This window comes from Leptosomus discolor, chromosome 1, assembly GCF_034619465.1.
Source record: "Leptosomus discolor isolate bLepDis1 chromosome 1, bLepDis1.hap2, whole genome shotgun sequence".
Taxonomy (NCBI): Eukaryota; Metazoa; Chordata; class Aves; order Leptosomiformes; family Leptosomidae; genus Leptosomus; species Leptosomus discolor.
The window spans coordinates 71,210,456-71,236,510 of record NC_141391.1 but is presented as its reverse complement, the minus strand read 5'-3'; the positions used below and the strand labels follow the sequence as shown (position 1 = coordinate 71,236,510).

The 26,055-nt window shown below is 41.1% G+C and overlaps 1 protein-coding gene across 1 annotated transcript in view; it reads left to right on the top strand.

The window, feature by feature from the left end:
- The window catches only part of SLC9A2 (solute carrier family 9 member A2), a 32,899-nt gene extending 7,448 nt beyond the window's left edge, over positions 1-25,451 (top strand). The window contains exons 3-12 of the mRNA XM_086482142.1: positions 4,629-4,879; positions 11,591-11,808; positions 13,116-13,318; positions 16,145-16,234; positions 17,566-17,636; positions 19,097-19,258; positions 19,848-19,944; positions 20,838-20,969; positions 22,852-22,942; positions 25,081-25,451. Coding sequence (XP_086338268.1) covers positions 4,629-4,879; positions 11,591-11,808; positions 13,116-13,318; positions 16,145-16,234; positions 17,566-17,636; positions 19,097-19,258; positions 19,848-19,944; positions 20,838-20,969; positions 22,852-22,942; positions 25,081-25,451 — 1,686 coding nt within the window. The remainder of the gene's footprint in view (positions 1-4,628; positions 4,880-11,590; positions 11,809-13,115; positions 13,319-16,144; positions 16,235-17,565; positions 17,637-19,096; positions 19,259-19,847; positions 19,945-20,837; positions 20,970-22,851; positions 22,943-25,080) is intronic.
- The last annotated feature ends 604 nt before the right edge of the window (positions 25,452-26,055 follow it).

The window sequence follows — 26,055 nt, the reverse complement described above, 5'->3', positions numbered from 1 at the left end:
TCAAAAGGCTTAGCAGTTCAACCATGGCTGTGTCTGTCTCTATTCACTCTTAATGGCCACTCGTGGTGGAATTCTTTTCATGAAAGTTTTTGTGGGGGAAAAAGGTCTGTTTTTATGTTAATGGAAAACTTTTGGGGGGGATTTTTCCAACCAAAGTAACTTTTTCCAATCACAAAATCAATCACCTTTTCACTGGAGCAGCAGTTAATGCAGCAAGATTTACTAGGAAAAGACTGCATCCTGATGACGGAAGTGTTCATGCATGCCGTTGCTCAGTGGTGAATTACTCCAAAACACCATTTTTATAGGTGCTGACATGGCAATTTAATAACCGTGATGCATAGCTTTCCTGTAGGTGACATTATTGACTTCTTTGGAGGTTGCCCTTTCTCAGGGCAGGTCTGCCCAGATGCCCTAACATAGGGGAGATACTCTGAGGATGTAGGGCCAGCCCAGTAACACGCTGGCCATACATATATTCATGAAGGAGCGGAAGGAATTTAGAGTACCTTTGGTCTTACTTCCCAGCTATCGCTTAAAGGTAGCACTTGGCAGGAGATCAAGTAGTTTCCACATGCTAAGCTTTAGTCTGTAAATGGTCCTTCTTATGATTTTGCGCACCTGCAATCATGTGATTATACTTAAAACATGGCCCAGGCCGTCACACAGATCCCCCGTGGAGTGCCCTTAGAGGACCTCACCTCCCCTGCCCATAGCAGTGCTGCTGGACCAGTCCTTGCTGTGGTGCTGCCGGGGTTATGCAGCTATGCTCTCAAAGGAGACGATGTTTTGTAAATACTATCTTTTCCTCTGCCCTTGTTGTGTTACTGGGAGAGGTGATAAAACCAGCCAGCAGGCAGAGCTCAGCACCTTCCAGCTTTCGTCTGCTGGAGCCCTTGAGTCCCACCTACCCTGCCAGGTGCCTCCGGTGGGATGTGGGGACAAAGCAGGAGGGGAGCTGAACGCAGGCTGGCTGGCTGTGGAAGCTGCCTAATTCCACTGCAGTATCAAACAAACCAGGGGCTACATAGATGGGCAGTGCAGGACAGCCTGGCTTTAGTAAACATGCTTTCTAAGTACTTTATACGATTCTTCGTGCTATCCTGCTTGCGCTGCCTGGCCGCTCCTGATAAAAGCTTTTATTAGGATAGCACGGTCATCTATGCTTTCCCTCTTCAGAAAATGTGCTACCACACTTTCATTTTAGACACAAAGCGAAGTGTGCTTTCTCAGGAATCTCACCCTTGCTGCATTTCTCACATGTTCTTTTATGCCTGATAGTTTTTGTGATATGCCCGTGTGTTTGGATGATGCTTCCCCCCCCCCACTGATGGAATTTTGGAGCTTGAATTTGGCTGAGGATAATGTTTGCCACTTGGCTTCTTGTTCAGAATTGGTGCTTTACTGAAAGACCAGGTCAGTGATAGGTAGCACAGAAATATTAAATGGCAAGATCACAGTTGAAGTTGAGTGTTAATGGTTCAAATTCCAATTCTGGGCTTAAAATCACAAAGAAGGAGCCAGTGTCATTACAATAATATTATTCCCATCTTATAAAACATTACAGCAGTGCTCTGCATTCTGCCTCTGCTGAAAACATTATTTTAGAGTGCTTTAAAGTGATTTCAGAATTTAATAACTGAGAACTAATGAAAACAAGCAATTAGTGTCTAGGAAGAACAGAGCTACTCTGAGACAAGATTAAAAAAGTGATTGGTGGCTAACATTCCTTGGTGTAACCTTCAGCGAGTTCAGCTGAAGGATGTTGAGTAAATGTGAATCTTGAACTTGAAAAAAAAACCCTGTCTCATACCAAACACGTTACAAAATGTCACCGGAGTAGATGTTAACTCACCTGAAAGTTTAGAGAGGGCTGTAAAACTGAACTGCTGTAGAGTAAAAGGGGAGTGATTTCATTTACAGCAGTGTAAATAAAGAACAATAGGAATAACATTAAAATCACGTTCGTGACATTCTGTAGTCCTCATTCCGTAGTCCTAGCTGCTGCTTCTAACGTGGCGGTCTGGTTTTGATCCGAGGTACAAAGGAGAACGTTGCTTTTCTTCTTTCAAATAATTTACAGCAACAGACTTGAGATTTATGGGGATGTCTGTATGTGGAAACAACAGGCTCCATTCTGTTTGCAAGGTGAGCACTTTGCTGTGAGGATCAGGTGATGTTATGGAAAGGTTATTGCTTGAGTAGATGAAAATTACATGCTTCTTTACAGGCAGCTCTCACTAGCCTTACTTTGGAGACTTGCCTTATATATATTTATATAGTTACTTTTTAAAATATACAAAAGGCTTTTTTAAAACTCCAATTATAGAAAATAATCATCTTCCCTAATACATACCAAGCGCGTATTCTGCCAAGTCAAGTTCTGTAGGTGTCAAACAATAACACAACTCTGGGACAGTCCCAAGTTTCAACAAGTGACTGAGGGAAACTCCTCTTCTTGTGAACAACCCAAATCAACAGCATTTTTTCTTCAGTCTGTGATTCGTGAAGTCCTTTTAAAGTGACTAATGGAAGTGTACATACGGTCAATAGACTTAATTCTGATATACTTCTCTTCATGCAAATCCATAAGGTCCACAAATCAAAACGTGGAGAATCAGTGGAGCCTATGACATGGAGCCTACAGGGAAGATGAGGAAGGACTCTTTATCAGGGAGTGTAGTGATAGGACGAGGGGTAATGGTTTCAGACCGAAAGAGGGGAGATTTAGACTAGATATTAGGAAGAAATTCTTCACCATGAGGGTGGTGAGACACTGAGGCATGTTGCCCAGAGAAGCTGTCACTGCCCCCTCCCTGGCAGTGTTCAAGGCCAGGCTGGATGGGGCTTGGAGCAAGCTGGTCTGGTGGAAGGTGTCCCTGCCCATGGCAGGGGGGTTGGAACTGGGTGGTCTTTGAGGTCCCTTCCAACCCAAACCATTCTGTGGTTCTATGATTACTTTCCTGTTCCTTATAGGACACGGTTACAAAGAATAGGGCGAAAAGGCTGAGAGTCTTTGTCAGAGCAGCAAGATGAAGGGGTTTGTCCAGGTGAAAAGGACACTTCTCCCAGGTGGACTCATCCTGAGGGCATCATTATTATCAAATAAATAGTTCATGCTCCTGCTTTTGTCCTGTTTGTTGCTGTGTAATGAAAATTACTGGTGTCCATGCTACGTTTGATTTAACCTTCTTTTTTCATTCTTGCTCTGGAGCATATTTTTTTCTTTTCTTTTCCAGTTCTTTTCTTTCACTTAGCTCAAAGAACCCATAATAGGCCATGTCTTTGCATTAGTCTGTAGTGAGAACTTTCACCTCTGTAAGACCTATCAAATTTTGGCTAAGAAGAGCTGAGCAACTTACTTTCTGTCATGTGAGAGAGAACAAGACTGCAAACATGACAAAACCCTCCCAATTACTATTCAAACACCTACATTGTTGGCACAATGCAAGTACTGATAAAACATTGTTCTCTCAAACAGCATTTCTGATAGAGAAACCTGTTTGGATTACTGAGAAGTCCAGAAATAAAGCCGAGGTTTAACTCCTGCAAGCTGTCCAAGATGACTAGTCAGGTGCTTATTAATGACAACAGTGGCTTAGCCTGTGAACCCACTGTGATAGGAATAGGTGCCTATGTCCAAGCTTAGATCTGTACAAGGGAGCGATGTAGCCATCATGGTGTTGCATGGCTGGGAGCATACATGCAGCACCAGGCAATGCTTAAATCTCCCAAGTAAGTCTGCAAATGGGGAGATCCTTTAAGGCTTCTTTAAGAGTAACTGATTCCATTGTTGTCTGTTTTGTGGTAACTAAAATACTGGATGTTAGAGAAATGTGGATGTTACATCATTCTGTTTCCTGTGTAAGATAAAAAGCCTCTCTGGTGAAGAAAATGTGATAACCCCATTGACCCGTTTTGTTTTGGAGGATGGTTATAAACACTTTGCAAATTGAATTGGGCAAACACATAAGGTCTTTTAATGGATATTAATTCCAAATCTCTAGAAATAATCTGAAGTTTGAAAAGTCTGTAAACCTTTGGATTTATAATGATTAATAAGTCAGAGAAAGAGCATTCAATGGATTCCATGTTTCTTGTACTCCTTGGGGTGGTGAATGCCCACATGCACCCCCACCCCACCCCACCACATGCTGGATGAATCTATGATCTAGTTCAGTACTGCACCTTTTGGTGTCTTACATAAATCAAACACATCTGAAAATAACCTGATTTTTCACTGATTATGAAGCTGTATTTTTTCCTCCTTTTTTTTTTTTGTTTTTCTTTACTTGTGGGGAAAATCTGAAATGGCCATTTGTGGAGAAATTAGAAGCTCAGAATGAATTTAAAGAAAGATTAGGTAGATCTATGCTTCTGGCCTGCATGGGTTAATAAACCTGTCCCATTTGCAACAATGGGAGTAGCGATGTTTACCTTTCGTTGTATATCTCCCTGATATTTATGGATGACAATTAATATGCCAGAGGTAAACAACAGCATATCTCAAAAGTGAGTTCAAGGTAGATAGAAAAATTCAAAGTTCAACATTGAAGCAGAGGAACATAATGACATGAAGGGAAATCAAGAAGAGTTCAGAAACATAATGTGCTTTCTTTTTCTCATAGGTCCTGTACAATTTGTTCAAGTCTTTCTGCCAGATGCGCACAATTAAGGTTATTGACATATTCGCTGGGATTGCTAACTTCTTTATAGTGGGGATCGGTGGAGTATTGATTGGAATCCTTTTGGGATTTGTAGCAGCCTTTACCACCCGTTTCACCCATAAAATCCGAGTGATTGAGCCACTCTTTGTCTTCCTGTACAGTTACTTGTCATACATAACAGCTGAAATGTTTCATCTCTCGGGCATCATGGCGTAAGTACCCCAAACTTCAGTAATAATAGCACCCAAGTAAGAATGCCAAAGGAAATTGCAGAGAGGTCCAGATTTTGCAAACTTTGCCATATGGCATCATTCCACCGTGCATGGCGGTGATGCTGGCTTGAGGATTTCCGGCCTCTCTCCTCCCACTTCCATTCTCTCAGCTTGCCACCGCACCAGCTGTGTCACTAAAACTGTTCAGGGCATCACACCATAAACCATATCTTTGAAATGTTCCAAGTTAAAAATAATCTCTTGTGTTTTCCGTGGGGTTATTTTTAACAGTTTGGTGACATGTGTCCTCATGTGACCCTACAACTAGTCATAAGGGCATGGCTGAGGGGTGGCCCGCAGTGATGAAGGGGCAGCGGTGGCTGGGAGGGAGTGGGAGTGGTAGCTGGGAACTTCATGAACTGGCTTCACTTCTGATGCCAATATATTGTGAAACTACATTTTACCCTTAGTTATGTGAGCAGCCAGTAAGTACCATTCAATGAAGACAATGTATATATCATTAAGGTAAACTCCTGCTGGATTACAAGCACAATAAGGATTGGGTGAATGTAAGATTTGCAGAATCTAGTCCGATGGTGATATAACCCTTCAGTTTGTATCTTGATACGTATGTCTGTGTGTTGCAAGGCTCTCTGTGTACGACTTTATGTATAAAATAATATTATTCTTCCCACTTCCAACAGATAAAAATATTTTCACTTCTGTTTTTTCACTCCTGGGCTTCAGTAAAGAGGGAGCACAGCCTCTCACTTGATGCTGTTTATACTGTAACGACCTCAACTTTAGAAAGAGCCTTTGTGATATTTGGTATACTTAAACGGTTTGCTCTCATTCCAAGTAGTATTTTTAAAGGCCAGCCTTCTTTAATGACTTTGTATTGTTGTAGTGGCAAATATGAATCATTCAGGCATTAGGAGCATAGCTTTTTATGAAAGCTCAGATGTTATTTCTGAGTGTCACTAGTACTTAATAATACCCCATCTGATGATTTTCTTTTAGGAAAATGAAGATAGGTTTGATATCATAGTCATGCCAGTATAAGGTTTTTCTGGGGCTGGGAAGCAATTTACATAGAAAATTACAGCTGGTGATTTCAGTAGTATAAAAATAGAAATATGCCATGAAACGGGAGGAGTTAGTACTTTAATATAAGTAAAGTGCTAAAGATTGTATGGGTTTCTTTCTCTGATATGAGCCTAAATAAAGTAACATATGCATCCACTTTGTCCAAGCTCATAAATGTGACATCTATTTCCCTAGCTTCTATTCATAGCATTTGTGTGGTTTCTAGTTTCCTCCACTTCTTAAGTCAAATGTCCTTGACATCCTATGATCAAATACTTAAAGGGCTTCTAAACCAGAAATGTGTGGCTAAACTGTACATGGAAAAAAACTGTGGCAGTGTGCATGAAAATACTGATTTGAACATGCTGCATCTAGGATACAATGGAAAGGGCATGGTGGGTCTGCTGGTGGGTCATTGGACCCACCGTACGCCAGTGCCTGCAACGAGCACGCTAGTGCTTCCCGTGGCACGAACAACCCCTTCCTTTTAATTTGTAACCATGGCCCCTGAGTGGGTGCAAAACAAAAGAGGAAACACAAAGTATTTTTTTTTCCAATAGCACAATAGAGAATAAGTTATCTTTAAAATGCTCTGTATGCTTTTTGACTCTAAATGTATCTTGTAATAGCTAACAGCTGGATACATCAGTAACACCCAGGGGGAGCAGGAAGGGCTTTCTGCAGCCGTGTAGCTCTCATGAGATGTAAAGTGTGCCCCCTCCCAGGAGTGCTGCTGCGGCCCTTAGAGCTCGTGTAGGCTCCGCATCCCCTTGGAGTAAATCTACCCCAAGCTTTTCACATTTCGTTGGGCTTTGAACTGCAGAGAGTATGTTGCTCTGCAACATGCACTGGTATTGAGTTCCCTGTTGTTTTCTGCAGAGAATGACTCATGGCAGGATTGCTTGGGTCTGACTTTGAAGTCAGCCCTCCTTTGAGCCTGTAGCTGGACCAAATGACCTTCGACTGTCCCTTACAACCTGGATTGTTTATTCGTTATATGCTTCTGTGACCACTTACAGTTCAGCCTATAGGGAATGATTGCCTGATCTCACCTTTTTCACCCATATCCATATGAGTCTGTTAAACTACTGATTCCCACCTCCTTCGTAACCAGGTTCATTAAGGTACTCAATGAGACCTTGTGGTTACGTGCTGTACCATACTTTAGGGGAAGGACATGAGAGGGAACATACAGTGTTGTCAAATAAATAAGATACATACACAGAGTACCTGATTTCTATACAAGCAGGAATTCACTGGCAGAGGAATAGAGGGGAATGAAAGATGCTTGTCCCTCTTCTGATAAGTCTCTGTACTTGTTCTGAGGACAAACGATTCTTGAACCATCCGTCTATAGTGCCTGCACCAGATTACCTGGTTGAAATAGCAAAGGGACTAAACCATGTCCCTGTGAGCTGCAGTGAGAAAGTCTTCTTCAGAAGGAGAGGAAAGAGCTTCTACTGTAATTAGAGCCAGGCTTGAATCAGGATTACAGGTCTGGAACATACAGATGTGAATCTGAACTTTATTTGCTTGGTTCCATTTCTAATTACAATGCTGCATATTCTGCTTACTAATTTCTCATAAAGGCTGTGAAGCAGCAGAACGGTTAATATATGTTTTTTTGTTGTTTCCCCCACCCCCCCCCCAGTGGTGAATTATCAGGCTGAAAGGAGCAAACATTGAAACTACTGTAAATTTAGTAGGTCAAGGAAACTTGAGGATTGAACCCAGTGGCCTAGTTTATTGCAGTCATGACAGAAACTGTGCTGTTTGTACAGGAAGGCTTTTATTCTTCAGAAGCACAGAAGGTTGCAGGTTAATTGCAATTAACTGTTTTTTCTCTCCCATTCTTGACCAAGGCAACTACCTCAGGTCACAGAAGCGGAAGCCAGAATTAATGTGTGTGGATAAGAAATGTAAAATAAAACACACTGAAGATTTTGCTTTGATTATGGTGACAGTAAAAAATTAGTTTGTGAAGAACAGACTATAATAACGTACATAAAATCTTGCCTATTTAAAGAAACTAATTTTATATTAAATTCTAACACTATATTGCCTTATAATTTTCTAATGTAAATAAGTACTCTGAAGAGATACCAGCTTGATAAAGTGAACAATCATTAGCTGTGGAATATTACTTACCTGAAGAGTTACAAATAATGTACAGCACTGGGTGTTATACTGGTGAGCCAACTAATCAATTAGTTGACACAAATTGAATGAATGCAAAATGTGACTGAAAATACTAAGAGTGCCGTCCCTTTAAATTCTAGTGGTCAAGCATGGTAGGAGTTTTAAGTTACAGCTTGCAAAGATCCTGATTAATCTGGTGACAGATTCTTATCAGACATCTATTTACAGTGTTCTCCATTACCTCAGAATCCAAAAACAGACCGTGTCCAGAGCATGCTTCCCCACACCGCAAGCTGCAGGGCTTTCCTAAATGACTGTAATCATGAAAAGTATTTCTTTTAAGAAGGCAATAAATAATACTGAGCGTTTTGTTGTCTTTGATGCAGACCTGACAGCCCTCATGCTTCGGGCGGTAAGCTGCAGCTTTGAGACCCTGAAACGGCTGTGCGTCTGGAAATGGCTGTTGTGCAGCCCACCCACTATGTTCTTGCTATATTGCATTTATTGCCCTCACACTTACCAGCTCCACTGTGTGTGTAATCGGCTGCAGGTAGCCAGCATGCATCGAATTTATTATACTTGTGCAGATAAGCAGCACACACAGAGGAAAGCTGTCACCCCCATGACATAACCTGAGATATTTGTAGGTCTGTCAGTGCAGCCTGTGGCTTGTGAACAGCTGTTTTGTCACTGAATATGAGAGTTCTGGAGGGTGAAAGTCTTAAGTAGATTTGAGACCCTTCTTTACTTATACTTTTGAGGTTGTTCACCAGAACTATGGGTAAACTGAAGAACCTAGGAATATTTGACAGCTTCCAGGCTTGGGTGTATGTCCTGGACAAGTCATCACTCCTTGTCAGGACAAAATCTGTGTGTGGCCCAGGTCCTCTCCCACTTTCTTCCTGAGATATGCAGGCATATATGTTTGTGGGATCTGTGATGGGGTCTATGACAAGTCCCCAGTCTGGGCAACTGTAGGATCAAGACAGGGAAGAGAGTTGTGAAGAGCATCAGCCATCTGTCAGTATTGGCAAAAAATGCAGGACCTTTGTTGTCCCAACCATGTTGTCCCTTTGTTACCTAAACCACTGAGTGTTGCAGGGAGGCAGCTTGCATGCTTATGAAATCTGCATTGTTTCTTCCATGTGAATCCCATGTAACCATGCTGAGCTCTGCTTTCCAGACAGCATGCTACTCTTGGGCCACAGAGGATCTTTCTGTTCAAGAGCATGGTGAAAACAGCTGATAATGAGGAGAGACCTGACAATTCTGCCAGTACTAAATGCAGGTGGGGGTCTGGGATAGTTTTAGTCAAGCTTTCCTTCTCCTTAGTCTTGGAGTTTGGTTGGGGTTGGAGCTAGTTTTTGCATGGCAATGGCCATTTTATTTTGTGCTGACTAGATCTGCCTCTCTTATCACCAAATGTAGGTGGACAAAAATGCAGGGTGAAGGCCTGGTTAGATGCACTGTTCTGTTAGCAAACGCTTTCCACCTGTATTTGTAAGCCTCTACCTACTCCATTGGACTGCATTAGTCCCCACATCAGACCCTCTTCCTTGGGTTTTATTCACCCTAGTGTTCCTGCAAGGGCTGTGCTGCTCGACAGAGATCAGTGAAGTACACTGTGTCCTCTCCCAGTGTCCATGTGTCCTTCCAGATTCGTCCCTCAGAAGTAATGCTGCCTAGTCTCTTCGGGAATGTGGATGTGTTTGTGGGGTCAGAGATCTAAACTGTGTTTCAAATCTTGGCCATTGTCCTACAAAGCAGGCCATGCTGGCTCCACATAAGAGAAGGAAACTTCTGGACAAAACTAACTTTAATTAATTAGGAGAAACATGTTCAGAGTCTGCCAGTGACTACAGCCTCAGCTGCTGCTATGGACACCCTTCTGCAAAATGCTAACAAAGTTTACTATGTGAAGGTCCTTTAAAAGTTACTGCTGCTTCTGGGATTCCTCTTTCTGCTTCACAAATATTTTTTTTTAATCCCTTCATTTAGAAGAAAGAACCTAGACATGTGTGTTTGTAATGTCAGTGAGCTTTTTCTGAGTGGAAAATGCAAAGCCTTAATCTGGCTTTCCATTTACACACACATTCAGGGACGTCTGAGTTGTTCAGAGATTGGGCTCTTGGCTTAGAGGCAGGACCTGCTCAGCAGAAGACTTTCTGCAATGGGATCTCCATGAGATGTGGGAAAGTCTTCTTCAGCTTTTTCCAAACAGGTGCTGGCAAACCTACCGTCCTCCTCTGTGAGAGAGAGAAGTGTGGAGATTTCAGTAGAAAGAAATACTCCCTATGTTGGCAAATAATTATAAACTGAAAACCTGGTGGAACTTGGATAAATAACTGTAGGACAAGTTGTCATGGGCTGTGTTCACAAAGACAACATGAATACGTCTCTGTTTGGGTTTAGTGTACATGGTTTGACTGAGAACCCATACATGGGTGTGTATCACATATTTAACTGGGAAATCAGAGAAGGCATGTTTTTACCCTAGATAATAGAACCAGGAGCTACAGCTGTTTCATAACGCTTCTCACCTTAGTTGCCCACCCTGATAATTATTAGGCAATTCAGACTATGCTTCCCTACACTGAAGCACCACCTTGAGGTTACCCTCCAGCCAGCTCTGATAACTATCCTTCAACCTGTAGACTTTGTAGCCAAGTGGTGCTCAGCCATCTGTGCACCGTGGGCGACGGTACTGAGCAAGTGATGTACAGCTTCTAATGTTATTCTTTGCTCTTCCTGCTGATGAAGAAACTCCATTTACTAGCACTGGCTCAGAGCACAGACACGTAGTTGTACGTAAAGTAAGCCCTGTCTGTTCTCTCTTGTATCAGCTGAGATGCCCATTTCATTCATTTGTAGGTGCTTTAAATGTGCGACAGCACCTGTGTGATTTCTGGTGTGGTTTTCTCCTATTCAGCCCTACTCACAGCCAAAGTAAGCAGTGGCCTAAAGTGGTGAACGATGGCAAATTGTCTGTAGCCTTGCTGCTTACTTTGCCTGGAAAGAGGAGCTGACTACTGTCACTGCTATTGAGGAGGGGAATGGTTTGGTGGGACAGCTACTGGTGGGAAGGGAGGGAAGCCCTGCCCCAGGACATGCAGATGCCACCCTGTCTGATGTCCCTCAGCAGCTATAGAAGCAGCAATCCCTGCCTTCCAGGGCTGCCCCTGGCTCTCCTCAGCCTGCCTCTTTCAAAGCACAGAGTCTGAGTGACCCCTGTACAGTTCATGTGTATTTAGTATGTAACAGAACTCTCCATACACTGATGTCTTTTCAGAAAACTCCCCACTGTGGGAAAAAAATCTCGTGCCCAAAACAGTAGGTTCACCAAGTCTATAAATTTGAGATTGGAGTAAGTTATGCTTTGTATTTTAAAGAGGACTATGGAAAAGTGAATAATGTTCTGTAGAAATGAGAGGGGCAAAAAACCCAAAAATCCAGCCAATGAAATACAGGATAGTATTTGCCTTTCAGGATTACAGCTTGTGCCATGACCATGAATAAATACGTGGAGGAAAATGTTTCTCAAAAATCCTATACGACAATAAAGTATTTCATGAAGATGCTGAGCAGTGTCAGTGAGACCTTAATCTTCATCTTCATGGGAGTGTCTACAGTTGGGAAGAACCACGAGTGGAACTGGGCCTTTGTTAGCTTCACCCTCCTTTTCTGTTTAATCTGGAGGGCGCTCGGTAAGCAAATCTCAGACTATGTATTCTTTGCAGGTGAAACTTTTTACTTCTTCTCAAGTAGAAAATGCTAAAATTTAGACAGAGTCCTGTCAGCTTGTAGAACAGTCTTCTTGTTTGTAAAGTGTCCTAGATCACAGGGTCAGCTTCCACCTTCTCCCAAAATGGAACCCAAAAATCAGTTTGGTCCTGATCCTGCCCATCTGAAGTCAGAGGCAGTCTGCTTGTTAATCAGAGTGCATGTATTTAAGTAAACATTTATTTACAAATAAGCACATTTTGCTTAAAAGAATTAACAGTTGTACAACAATTAAACAGGTTGTGGGGTGGTGTTTTTTTTTTCTAATTTCTGTTTACTAGGTTTGGAATTTTCCCAGTCATTGGCATAAATAGCATCAAAATTGGAAATGCTGTAGTTTAGGTGCTGTTCAGGTATATATTGTGAAGAAAAAAATCCTAGAAGAAACTCTTCCATCCCTCCTGAGTTTGCAGTACTAGCTCTTTTTCTTTTACCTTGAGACCTAAGTGCAGGTCAGGCTCATAGGTCTTAAACGTGCCACTCACCCCAGTTTCATCTGTAATGATTTGATCCCTCCATGTGTAAAGGTGGCTCATGCTCTGACCTGCCTTTACACCCGTTCTTTTACCTCCAAAGTCTCCCTCCAGTGCAGAAATCCAGACTATTTTCCCTCCTGCACCTGCAACACTACAATTAGTACCTTATGCTGAAAAGCAGGCAAGCAGCCTGACTGCCTCCCAGTTCCTGGCCCCCATGCTTGCTCCCTTCATCTGCCTTTATACCTTTACTCCAGTCCGCCATATGCCTTTGGTACATCAGCATGCACTGGCATCTTCTCTCTCCATCCCCAGTCCTGCATCCTTCCTGTCTGTGCAAGTAAAATTAATTGAATGAATAGGAGTTTGCGAGTTTCAAAGCACAGATTGATGGAGGTGACGAGTCAAAGTGTTCAAAACACCTCAGTCTTATTTAAAAAAAAATAGGAGTCTTGGTCTATAGTGACACAGAGAATTATTGCTGTTCTAGAGGTGCAGAGTCTAGCAGATATAGCTGTCTTGAGATCACTTAGCTGCTCCAGCTGACCAGAGGTGTTTAGCTCACTAAATGTGTTTGAGATGATGCTCCTTAGGCATTTCAAGCAGCAACATTTAATTTCTTCAGTAATACAAAGGTAAGAAGGAAATGAAAGTGTTTTAAGACAAGTATTAGCATTGTGTGGAATTTATGTGTAATTTAATTTCTCCACTCCATGACCCCCCTTTATTTCTGGTTGTTTGGTTTTTTCCTTCAGGTGTTTTTGTTCTGACTCAGATCATTAATGTGTTCCGGACAATTCCTCTCACTTTTAAGGACCAATTTATTATTGCCTATGGAGGCCTTCGAGGAGCTATTTGTTTTTCACTTGTATTTCTGCTTCCTCCTGCTGTGTTTCCCAGGAAGAAATTATTCATCACTGCTGTTATTGTGGTTATATTCTTTACTGTTTTCATTCAGGTAATGCCTTTCCTCTTCTGGACAGTTCTTTCTCGGACAGGTTGTAAATAAGCAGTGGGTAGAAAAACAAATGTCCTACTGGAAGGAACATACTTGAAGGTGCTCTCCTTCATAGTTTAAGGAAAAATGCTATGCAGATTGAAGACAGGTAGCAAATGTATGCTAGATATTAAGTACTTATGCTAACATATAAGCAGTATTAAGCATTAAAGACCTAGTGAGGTTGGAGTAGAGATAAAAGATAATCTGGGTACAGCCCCAGCACTAATTCCTTGTTAGAATATTTGAAGTTGTGCATTTAGTCAGGAGTTTGGTGTTGGATACAGTGCACAGTGAGCAGGGGCTGGAAGACACTGTGGGCGCTGAGAGGTGAACTGGAGTGTTTGAGTCTGGGTGATAGGCAGAGATGCTGCAAACTGGTTGGGCTTCCATCCAAAAGCACTGGGCGTGTGGAATAACATGAAGAACTTTTCTCTGGTGCCAGCCTGGCCATGGAGTCCTGGTCAAGAGTGACCAAGAGAGAAGGAAATGACTGAAACCAGCAAAATGTAGAGGAGGCTAAGCTTCTCAAATAATCATGTCAGACTAGTCATTATCCAGGGTGTAAGAGAGACGTGAGAGGCTAGTACATGGAATTTCAGGTCTGTGGGAAAAAATGTATTTTTTAGCTTGCCTTTTGCATGAATAAATGTGCCGTGGGAAGTAGCAAGTATCTATGCTTGGGAAAGGGGAAAAGATGGCTGGGGCAGCTGGAGGCCAGTTAGTTGGCCTTAGCATGTAAGCTGTGAAAACTGCTTAAAAAAAAATAATTTAAAATATGGAGGTAAGTGGAATTTGTTATGAAATGCAATGGTTTACCAAAGAGAAACCTGGTATCATTCTTTGATAAGTCAATTTATTTTCTAGAGTAATCTCATCTAACTGGACTATGGTAAAATCTTTGGAGGAGGGGGGCTACATAGGAGATTATTAGCTTAACTAGTCATTAAACTGAGGTTTGATTGACAACCTAATTGACATTAGGATGATTGTAAAGTGAATGGGGAAGGAGCTGACAGTTTCTTCTATAAAGGGAAATAGAAGCATATGGTTCTTTGGGTCAGAAAGGACCTCTGGGGTCTCTAGTCCAACCCTGTGCCCAAAGCAAAACCACCTTCAAAGCTATATCATTTTACTCAGGGCCGTGTCAAGTTGGGTTCTGAATATCTCCATATGGAGATTCCCCAGCCTCTCTGGGCACCTGCTCCAGTGTTCAACCACCCTGGTCAGATAATAGGCTGATGAGATGATATTAATTGAACCTCAAGGATGGTTCCTGGGGATGGTTTTGGTTAATATTCTTGTTATTGACCTGACCATGGCATATAAATGTAGGAGTTTTTTGTTGCTGATGCTTCTTAATGACAGGCTTTGGAAGGTGTTCTCAGCGTGACAGAGAGATGGGCTATCATGTAGAAAGAAGAGAATAACTGAGGACCAATATGACAGAAACAGAGTTAAATTTAGTGGTAATAAGTGCAACCATGTTCTTGCTAGGACTTGCTTACTAGGTATTTCTATTATGAAATGGGAGCCTTTCCTTTGGAAACAGTAAGGGAAAAAGACACAGGTGTATTAGTTGGTAACTGGGTAGAGTTTAAGCCATCAATGCAGTGAGGATGGAAGAAGGGCAAATCTGAACTTAAGACATACTGGGACAGGTATTTCCATCAGAGAATAGTGTCATGTTCTAGAGTGATCACAGGACTGGTAAGCCTGCCCTATGAAAGGAGAGATGCCTTGGCCTTAGTAAAATGAAGCAGAAGAGGGAATATAATTACTGTTTATATGAGGGAGTGAATACCAGAGAAGGAGGAACACTGTTTAAACTAAAAGGGCAAATGTTGGCACAAGAACAAAGTGGTACAAAGTGACCATGATGCAATTAAGAAGCAGCTTTCTAATTATCAGAACAATGAGGTTCAGGATGAGTGTTCCAGTATGAGCAATGGGGCAAAGAAACCTAACTACTTTTAAGATAAAGCTCGATTCAGTTACGAAAAGAAATATGTGACCTGGTTGTCTGGGATAGTAGGGACTGCTCTTAACATCATGAGAGACTCATTCCTCTACCCTGTGCCAGTGCGCCTGTACAAATAAACAAATTATGTCAATTCTTCCACAAATAATTGGTCAAAACCATTATATCACTCTGGGATAGCCAAAACTTTTTGTTCTTTCTCTGAGAATAGTCAGTCAAGGACACATATTTACAAAAAGTCTTAGTGTCACGGTCTTGAACAGCAATTTCAGTGCTGTTGTTGACGCATTGTTGAGTACCTGTTTTGGAAGTAATCGCTAAAAAAGACATCTTTATGTGTTTGCTTTGTAATGATGTGAGATTTGTTTATTAATTCGGAAATAAAGTGAGAGTTTTTCTAATACATACCAGAACTGAAAAAGAAGTTTAAAAATACTATGGGTGAGGTAAGTGAAGTGTTCCTGACAGGGTTTGTCAGGTTGCCCCTCTTGGACCTCTTAGCTCTAGGGAGCCCCTTCTTTCCTTCTGTTGAATTAGTGGAGTCTGTTGGCTGACAAGGACTTCATAGCTAAGTCCAACAACTGCTAATGACAAGAGTGAATTCACTGTTACAATTATTGTGTCAGGCTGGATTTTGGGGTTAGGAAGGTGAAAGTGTATCCAGAGCTAAAAAGTTATCCGTGGCCATTTTCAATGCTCTGACAGAGATGGAAAAGACTAAAGGCTTTGTTTTTTCTTTGTGTTTATGGAAAAAAAAACCCAGAACCATTTGCCTTTTTTTTGTTGTTTTTTTTGTTTTTTTACAGGGAATAACAATTCGCCCACTGGTGGAGTTTCTTGATGTCAAAAGGTCAAATAAAAAGCAGCCTGCTGTCAGCGAAGAAATTTATAACAGGGTATGTTGCAGCTTCAGTGTCATAGATAAAACCCTCACATAGATGAAATTCCTAGTGGCTTTCACTGAAACAAGGATTCAGCATACAGTATTACAGAGAGGCACAATCTCTTCTAGGTTTCTTTTTGATAGCTGTTATAAGCACAATAACTGTAAATCTTTTATTTAACCTTTGGCAATTACCAAAATTTGCATTATTATATACATTATTTTGGAATTTTCACTTTCTTAGGTGTTCAACTCTTAAGGTAAATTAACTTTCTGTAGTTCATTTCACACATGAGATACGTGTTACTTCAGAACTTGGCTGCATTAGGAAACCTTTGCCCATTTAATTATGTTATGTTGCATTTGAGTTAGTCTAATTAAACAAATGCAAACTCCTCCTAAACACACTCTTAAACTTACTTAACTTGTGCATCATCAGCCTCTTTATGGATTTGTATTTGGTACGTGTATGTCTCCAATTATTACAGTTTATTAGCCATGCATATTCTTGAATGTATTTCTCCTTGCAGCATACCTGTGGCAGGTGGCTTGAAATTCCAAAAATGAGGAATAAGGGCCACGTTCAGCAGAGAAGTCAATCTAGGCATCTAAAAGTCCATCCTTTTAGAGCTTATCCTTTGGGCATTATCTACCAGGATTTCCCCCTGAGTTTGAGAGACCCCTAATATGGTACTTGAGTTAAGAGCAAACAAGCTGCGTCTGGGGAGCAAGTGATCTGAACTGAATAGCTGAACTGATTCACTCATTTGTAATTCATAATAGCCTGAGGAAGAGTGTGTTTCTACTATTAGGTGATCAGGACACTTTGAGGTGAGGCTAGACTGCAGTTCCCTAAAAAAGGAGCTCAGGACCTGATGTGGGTATTTCAGCTCTGTCCTGTGCATCCTGAGGGGCCAGTGCTGTTGTGGGGATCTGCTGCCCACTCAGGCTGTCTCCTCCACAAAGTCCTACCTGGTTCACTGTCAGACCTGGGGAGGTTCCTGGAGAAGTCCCTGGCATAGCCCTAAGTGGTTAGGGAACTTAAAAGAAGTGAAAATATGGGAAAAACCTTCAGTTTCGTGCAGGAGCTGAGCAATATTGACGTTGAAGAAATCAGCAACTAACTTCTGTCCTTTTGGGGCTGTGAGCTAAGGAGGAAGCTCCAGGGGAACAAAACAGAGTCCATCTCTGAGTTCGGTTAGACTGCACTTAGTTAAACTGTAGCATCATCCTGAATTCTGACTAGATGTTTCTGTTTTGAAGTAAGTTAGAAACTAATGATGTCTAAGAACAAGCCAACTGATGTTTGTAAGTTTATGTAATGAACCAATATTTCCCCTTTAGTTCTTTGACCATGTGAAGACTGGAATTGAAGATGTATGTGGACACTGGGGTCACAACTTTTGGAGAGATAAGTAAGAACGGCATTTAAAAGTCTTTGTTATACAGGAGAGGCTGAACTGGCTCAGCAGCATCAAATGAAGGCTGTTTGGCATCATATTTCATTTTCAGCATTTTAATCTTGAAAGCTGATGGTTGTTTTTAGAACGTGTGGGTTACAAAGGGAAAGGAGCAAAACAATGTCTTTTTACTAAACCACAAGCAAGTACAACAAAATCTCCAGCTGGGAAGAAAGGCAGCCCTCTGATCCCAGGGTAAAGTACGGTACCTTCTGAGGGTGCATGTCCTCTCCCTGTTTCTGACTGTTTCAGAACATCCTGTATGTCTGCTGAGCCTTTCATCCCATCCGGCTTTCCTCTTGCAAATTGTATGTCTCTGCAGTGTTAAGTGAGGGGTTGGTTCCCTATTTGATGGGAAACATACAAAAGCTTTGGGACTTTCTCCAGAAAGATCAAGGTACTAGCTGGCATGAGGTGCATGAGAGATCCTAATGGCAGGCAGCCTCGCAGTTCTTGATGGTATTATTTAAGACTTAGTGTCAGTTAAGAAGATTACCGCTGGCGATACCTGAATAATTCATGTTTTCATTTTAGCTGCTGAATCATCATCATCATAATTGGTTTGGATCTAACTCCCTTTTCTCAGAAGCACACTCTTTTACACAAAAATCCTTTAGACCCAAAGTGTGGGCATTACTCACTCACCTTCTAGTTGCTTCTGCAACAAGAATTTAAGTGTTTTATAAGAAGAGGAATAGCACCAGCAGGAAGGGCTGAGAAGAGCCCTCTCCAAATGACTTGAGAGCAACACAGTGAGGACACTCTCCTGACAGATGCATGACATGTTCCTTTACTCAGCCTGGTTCTCCTCCAGTCTGTATGAGATCTATAATTAACAGATTATGGAGCAAAGAAGGGTCCTACCTCTTCATGACCTTCAGACCCAAATTCAGGAATAGTTTCAGAATGGCTAGAGGGCAAAATATTTTCTGACAAACAAAATCACCCCAGCTGTAATCAATATTTTCTCACCAAGCATCCAAGAGGTTTACAGTTGCTTTAGAAGAATGGAGAACTTCCAAAGTTTTACAAAAGCAGGCTAAAATTTCAAAGAAAAAGCAGTCGATGCAAATTTAGACCTGTTATTTGTTATTACAGTAAATATTTAATGTTCTCTTTGAGTCGATGAAAATGGAGAATTAAAAATAATATTGTCTAATAACACAGAACAGCGAAAAGTTAAAAGGTGCTGCTAGGGAGACTGTCCATTAACGTATTAATCAAAACAGGTTAAGACTATCTATCTGAAGCAAAGATGATCTTGATCCTTTTTTGTGTTACTCAGAAGTGGGTTGTTAATATGAACAGACACATTCCCGGGGAATAACCTCCTTCACAATTGCATTAGCATATTGGCTTTCCTTAACTGTGCACAGTAAAAATTAACTGGTTGGATTGGATTGCCTCACGTACAGGTTTAAAAAGTTTGACAATAAATACCTGCGAAGACTTCTAATCCGGGAGAACCAGCCCAAATCCAGCATTGTCTCTTTATACAAGAAGCTGGAAATCAAACATGCCATTGAGATGGCAGAGAGTGGAATGATAAGCAAGGTCCCATCGTCGGTGTCTCTGAGGTAAGCAAGCAATGCCAGCATGGCCAACCATGTCACCTGGGTCACATAATTTATTTCACAGTGCGGTCTGTAGGCAGGATAATCACTTTGACTTAGGACACTTTGTGTCCAAATGTCACTTGAACAGTAAGCGGATATGAAACAAGAGCGTTTTGCCTGCAGCTCACACACGAAGCGCTCAGTGAGCTGTGCTTGTCCGGAGCGTGTAGTTTTACAAGGGCAGCTGCTCATGGGGACGTTGATTTGGCATGTAGAAGGGAACTGGATTTGAACCAGGGCCTGCCCATCTGCTGCAAATAGCTACGGGGGAAGCCTGAGGGGCATTTTGAGAAGGACCTTAATCAAATTTACGATATAGTGTAATTTATATCAAATTTTGGAGTCTGAGTTTTGAACATTACTACTGACTGAAATGAGATCAAGATTTCGTTTCTACATGTTATGTTTTCACCTGTTCCTTGGTTGTTTTGAAATGTTGTTTCCAACTCTTAACAAAGGAAATAGTCCCAATGTAATTCCCAATCATAAAATAAAAACATTCTTCCCCTCTCTCTCTTTCCTATATTTTCCTTTTTTTATCCTGCCACAGTGAATATCATGAAGGAAAGATAAAGCCGCTTTCTCCCACTGAAATGGAAAACATGCGGGAAATACTTACAAAGAATCTCTACCAAATACGACATCGAGTAAGGATGAAGTTTTGCATACTTAAATATCCCACTGCTCTTTGAATATACTGATTACCTTCCTAACATATCTTTGGGCTAGTACATCTGCTGTGCCATAGCATAATAATTAATGCTGTTATTTACTTCTGTTGCCTATGAATCCACGTCCTATCATATGTACAGCAACACATTCATACTCCTTTATGTAAACAGCTTACTTGATCTTGTACTATTAATAAAGCTTGATGTTTCTGTCATATTTCCTGCAATATACTTACATTATTTAAAAAGGATCATAGGTGTGAATTCACCTAACATTGTCAACTTGTATCAGTATTTTGGTCACTTCATGATGTGGGATTCGATTTCCCATTTGCCTCCAGTTGTGAGGTTGTTTGTGTTAAAAGCAGAGCTGATGAGCTGGAAAAATAGTGAAAAAAAAGCAAAAGGACATTTCACATTGACTCTCCTGTGGCTAAGCAGTTTGAATGCCTGAGCCCTTGGAAAACATTCAAAAGTGGAGCAAGCTTTAGCTTGCTGGAGGTAAAAATGACTTCCCTCTAGGTGACTCATTGCTTTCAAATTTGCATCCTTTATTGACATATTGACTGAGCTAGTGCAATGTGAGGGTAAACACTGTATTAAGCCAGCTTTTTCCAATTTCTCTTTCATTATAAATATCAGCAGGTTAAAACAAATTTAAAAATCAAACTAAACTGGTTCTTGTGAAGCAGATGACTTAAAAAAATGCTGGCATAATTACTGTTCTTGTTCTTAATCATCTGCGATATGATTTTGTTCGCAAGCATTTATGATGCTTATTAAAACATTAAAGCAAAAAGCCTGTACATATAGTGCAACACATTTGATGTTATGCTTTTCAGAATGTGACCGCTGCTTTTATATTTCAGACAATGTCATATAACCGACATAGCTTGGCTGCAGATGCTAACGAAAAGCAGGCCAAAGAAATTCTGATCCGTCGCCGGCACAGCCTTAGGGAGAGCCTGAGGAAAACGAACAGCCTGTCAAGAGAGAGACCGGTACTTGCATTTTGGTTGTTTTGTAGAAAGCAGTTCTGTGTAGCTAAATGTCATGAAGAAATAAGTCTTCTGAAATGAAAAAAAAACTAAATCGTGAATTTGGAAGATAACTGCACGTATAATGTCACACTTACACCTCGAGTTGCACACGTGGGCCCCTTAATTTGTGTTGACCCCTTCAGCAAAGCTTCAGTCTTGTAGAATGTGATACTGGAGTGGGATCTGCTGCATCTCAGAGGAGCTGAACAGGCTCTGTACACAGCATACTTCTAAGGGATGGTCAGTATTCTGATGAAGCGTGGATGATTGAGGTCAAAAATGACTTTGAGATAGACAAACTATTTACACTATGCTCCAAAATATGGGAAAGAGAACTTTCAATTAAGTCAGTCAGAGGGAGCTGTTCATTTGAAAAATGTTGTGGGCTCTTCAGTATTCATAAAATATAGTCAATATGTCAGGTTTTGACACAGAATAGGGAAACCTCCTCTGCCTACAAAAAATGCTATGACGTAATATTTGGCTCTCTGAGGCAATCCTGCAGTACCTTCACTGTAAACTTCAGACCATATTTGAATGGAGCACACTGATTCAGCAGGGAAGCTGATCCCCCAAATAATCTTCCCATTTTAGATATCAGGGAAATTAACCATCCTATCAATATGTATTTTCATGTTACAGGAATACTTAGTGACCGTTGTCTTCATTGATACAGTTGTCCTTCAGCAGCTGAGGCTGGAATGATGTCTCCAATAAGTGCTGTATCTCACTTGTGATCATTACCAGGGCTACTGTGGTGTTAATTGTGACAATAAGTCTGTTCCTGAATGATTTTTCCCTCTCAACCACAGTTACATACGTTGTCTTTGTCATATGAATAAATGATTTACTAGGTGGAATAATGAAGACACTCAGCAGGATTGAGACATTTTTGGGGCAGGGAGAGAAACAGGGTGTCTGGCAGCTTTTTAAAATGCACAGGCTGTAATTTAAAAAATAATTGACCTTGGATAAATCCACCACAGAATGCAGCATAGTGGTCCTGAGCAGCACAACAATATCCAAAGAGGAAAAATCTGTCATGGAAAATGAATTTTCTTTCAGGTTCTGTTTGAGTTTGCAACAATGAATGGTACAAGCAGTGGAGAGCTGGTAGGCTGTAAAGGTTTTAGAAAATCTTTGTATTAAATGTAGGAAAGGATGCCCTTGAGAAACTTTTGAATTTAAAAAACCAAGCAACCTGTCCTGGAAAGTACCTCTCATGTTCCAGGAAGTATGAGGTGTGCTTTGCTCCCAGGGCCTTTAAAGCTTAGTCTTGGGAAAAGAAGGATTTTATGCCCTGAACTGGTAAATGATCACGCTGGTGCCTAACTTCCCCATCAACTTCAGTGTGACTAGTCAACTGTGTAAAGTCATTTATATGTATAAAGCTCTTGCAGGATCAGAATACAGATTAGTTCTTGTGCCCAAGCTTCAGTCTCAACTTTTGCAGCTGACTAATAAAAAGTTTCAAACTGGAGTTGCACAAAGTGGTGTCATGCTTGCAGCGTTTACCTTCCTTAAGGAAAACCTGCACAAGTAAGGTTGAGGTTAGAGAGCATACATTTATTAACTTTCATCTCAGAGAGTGTATCACTAGGTGTTCCTTTGATTAAGCTGCTTGAGATTATTCAGTCTTTACCTTAGTTAGCACAGACCTCCACCAGCAATCAGCGTTAACTTGAGTGTGTAGTGAAGGATCACCTATTAGCTAATCCCAAACTACTCTCCAGCCCTTTAGCTACATAGACCTGTTCAAGCCTCGGTCATGTATCTTAACATGCATTATACAAGTACTTCAGTCTGCAGTAACTTAACATTTCTTATATTTCTTTGCATCCAGGCTGCTGCCAATACAAAAAGATTCCTTTCACTTCCTAAAAACACTAAACTCCCAGAAAAACTACGAGTGAGAAATAAAACATCTTCCAGAGGTAATGAAAAAATTTCTGCTGTCTCTTACTGTGCTATGGTCATTTTGCCTACGTAGAAGGAAAGTTTTTCCAAGGCTTACTAGAGAAATCAGCATATTAATTTTCAAATAAATATTAAATATTTTGCATGCGCATGCTTTCATTCTAGACTTAATACCTTCACAGCATATTTTTAGGTGTTGGATATTTAGCAGGGGTTTTAAAGAATTAAAAGTGTCGGGTCCTAAAGCAGGTGTTTGAGTGCAGAGGAATGCCCCAGCAAGCAGAGTCTTGTGGGGCTTTCTCAGTTCAAATGTCGTAGTGGTGTAGTCCTCCTGGAACATCACCTCATGTGTGCAAGCAGCAGCCTGAAACACTTCTGCACCAGAAATGCTGCCATGGCTCATTCTCCTTGTCTTTGTTCCATAACGTCCAGATCTCCCTCTTGGATTATGAACCTATTTGGTTTCTTTTCTCATTGGGGTCAGGGTAGTGGACCCTAGTCTGAGAACCAAACCAGAGAGGAAAATGAGGACCTGAGGTCTGGTTTATAGTTCTCGTGAAGAACTTCTCAAAATGCTGTGCATTACAAGCAAAATGTCAAATTTTTTTTCTGCCTAAATTCACAAATGTTTTTTATTGGAGTTCTTGAATTCTAACAATTTAAAGAATCTGGAGGGAGAAAACCATTTGATGTGGAAACTTTACCCAATTCTATTATATTACTTTTGATTATTACCAGTTCTTTTATCATGCTTATACCATATTCAGGAGCATTTCCTTTGACAAGCAACCATCAAGATCTCTTGCTGGGAAGATTAAAACTCTGCCCAGTCACTAAAATGTCCTGATCCCCACCCCAATTAGTTTCCGACTCTTCCAAATTAATTTAGCAATAGACCATGTTTTTGTCTGTTAATAGTTAACAGTCTTTGCTCTCCTGAATGTAGGATGCCTTTTATACTGTAGTTATGTCTGCAGAGGTCACCTACTGTCACCTAGAATTAAAGAGGAAGTGTGCCTCCAGATTATTCAGTTGTCAAAAAATATATTATTTGACATATGGGGGGGGGGGTGGGTGGGGAAGCCTGCAAACACAGTCTGATGAAGACCTTCCTTGATATATAATTATCTGAATGAATGGACAATTATGTGGAGATATATTTTGTTGACCCCTTCCTCACCTTTTTAAAAGAAATAACATGTAGGCTACCAATGGAAGTTGTTCTTATGACAGTTGCACAATACACAATTCTTTGCTTTGATATATTTAAAACATTGTATCTGACTGAAGTCTAAGAACAAATCTGAGAACAAAAATTTAACAATAAATGATTGTTAAAATGGTTATTAAATGACTGAAGTGTGCAAGTTTTGATGATGATGTTAAGCAATTTAAAAGAAGTCTGCTAGGGAAAATATATGCACATGTACATCCAGAGTTTCCAGCTTGATTTACCTGATAGCGGTCATTTAAGAGCATTCCCTGAATGATTATGCCAGCTTTCCATTGACCATTTTCTACCCTCCTGCGAGGGGGTGAAGGAGTCAGCAGCACTTTCAGCCTGTGAGATTTGCCCTGTGGATTTTCTTTGATATCTTACATTCAGGCATATTAAGGATGGGATGTTTACCCCCATCTGTACATTGACCTTGGGAGATCCTTTCCTCGGTGGAGTATTGATGCTCCTTTTCCAAAGTCAGGTTTCTAGAGCCCCTGTACATGTTGTGCTCTGGAAATGCCTCTCAGATTAGATTTCATGGGATATGAGGGTGAGATGTCTCATTTTTGTATCCTGCTTGGACATAGGCGGGGACTAGACCCCAAGTAGCTCAGAGAGAGAGAGAGAGAGAGAGGTTTTTCTGTGTCCGGAGCCAGAATTGGGGAAATGTCATCTCAAACAGGGCAGCACTTGGCGATTAAGGAGCGGCTGAGTGACGGCTTTCAAAGAATCACAGTTTTGAGGGGAGGGATGTTTGTAAGTCAAATCTATCCTCTATTCTGGCAGAGTTAAGTATCTGTTTACTGGGTCTAATCAGAAAGCACCGAATGTAGGAGACTCTTCTACGGCTGCTAGTGCTCAGCGTGCTGTTATTCGAATATCCCTGAAACAGTAACATTCTGCACCTAACATTTTAATTTTGTTTTCAATTAACAGTGGGTGACCACAGCGACTCTGAGATTGATGCCACTACCACAGTGCTAAATCTAAGACCCAGAGCAGGGAAAATCTTGAGAGACCAGAGACTGAGACAGCAGAGGCCGCCGCCTGAGTTTAGGGTGGAGTGGAAGAACGAAGTTGACGGGAGCCAGGACGGACGAGGAGAGCAGCAGGAGCCAAGCACCTTGCCTCAGCCATCCATCGGGTTCAGGCAGCCGCTGCTGACGAGACCAAGATTTGGCACTTTGAGCAGGGAAGATCTGACTGTGGACCATGGGTCAACAAGACCTATGCCACCACCACGGTTAGTTAGGCAGGCGTCGCAAGGGGAAAGGCAGAGAAATAAGCCTGAGAACCAGCCGTACTGAACACAGCAAAAAGAGAACTATCGGTAATAAACCATGGACGTATCAGATTAGGATTCTAAGCTATCTGATCAGACTATGGGATCCGTTGAAAAAAAAACCAAACCAAGCTTCAGTGTAATCTAACCACTTCCATTTGGGTAAAGTCAATGCCGTTAACTAAGTGAAAGGAATACTGGAGCAATTGCAAAGCTGAAGGCATTAAAAAAAAAAAAAAATCTATTTTATAAATAACTTACAGCAATGCTTTAATTACATTATTTCCACGATTAAGATAGGATGGAAATGTGCCTTATCGCATCATCTCTTGTGGAACCAAGTCATGCAGTTCAATCCCCCACTGAAAATCATTGTTGAAAGTCCAGTGATGAACAGGTTCGTAAAAAATTTTTATATCATTTCAGATTTTATTTATAATCAAATAATACTTGTTTTAACTAGAGCTTAATATGAGTAACACTGAAAATTGCACAATGCACCTATCATATAGACTTTGTAAGAAGAAAAAATATATTCCTGAAGCCCAGTTTGTTCGAAGAGCTGTGATGCAGAAAAGGAGGAAGAAGAGAAAGAACGAGCTGTAGGAGCGGAACTGCAAATAGAGAGG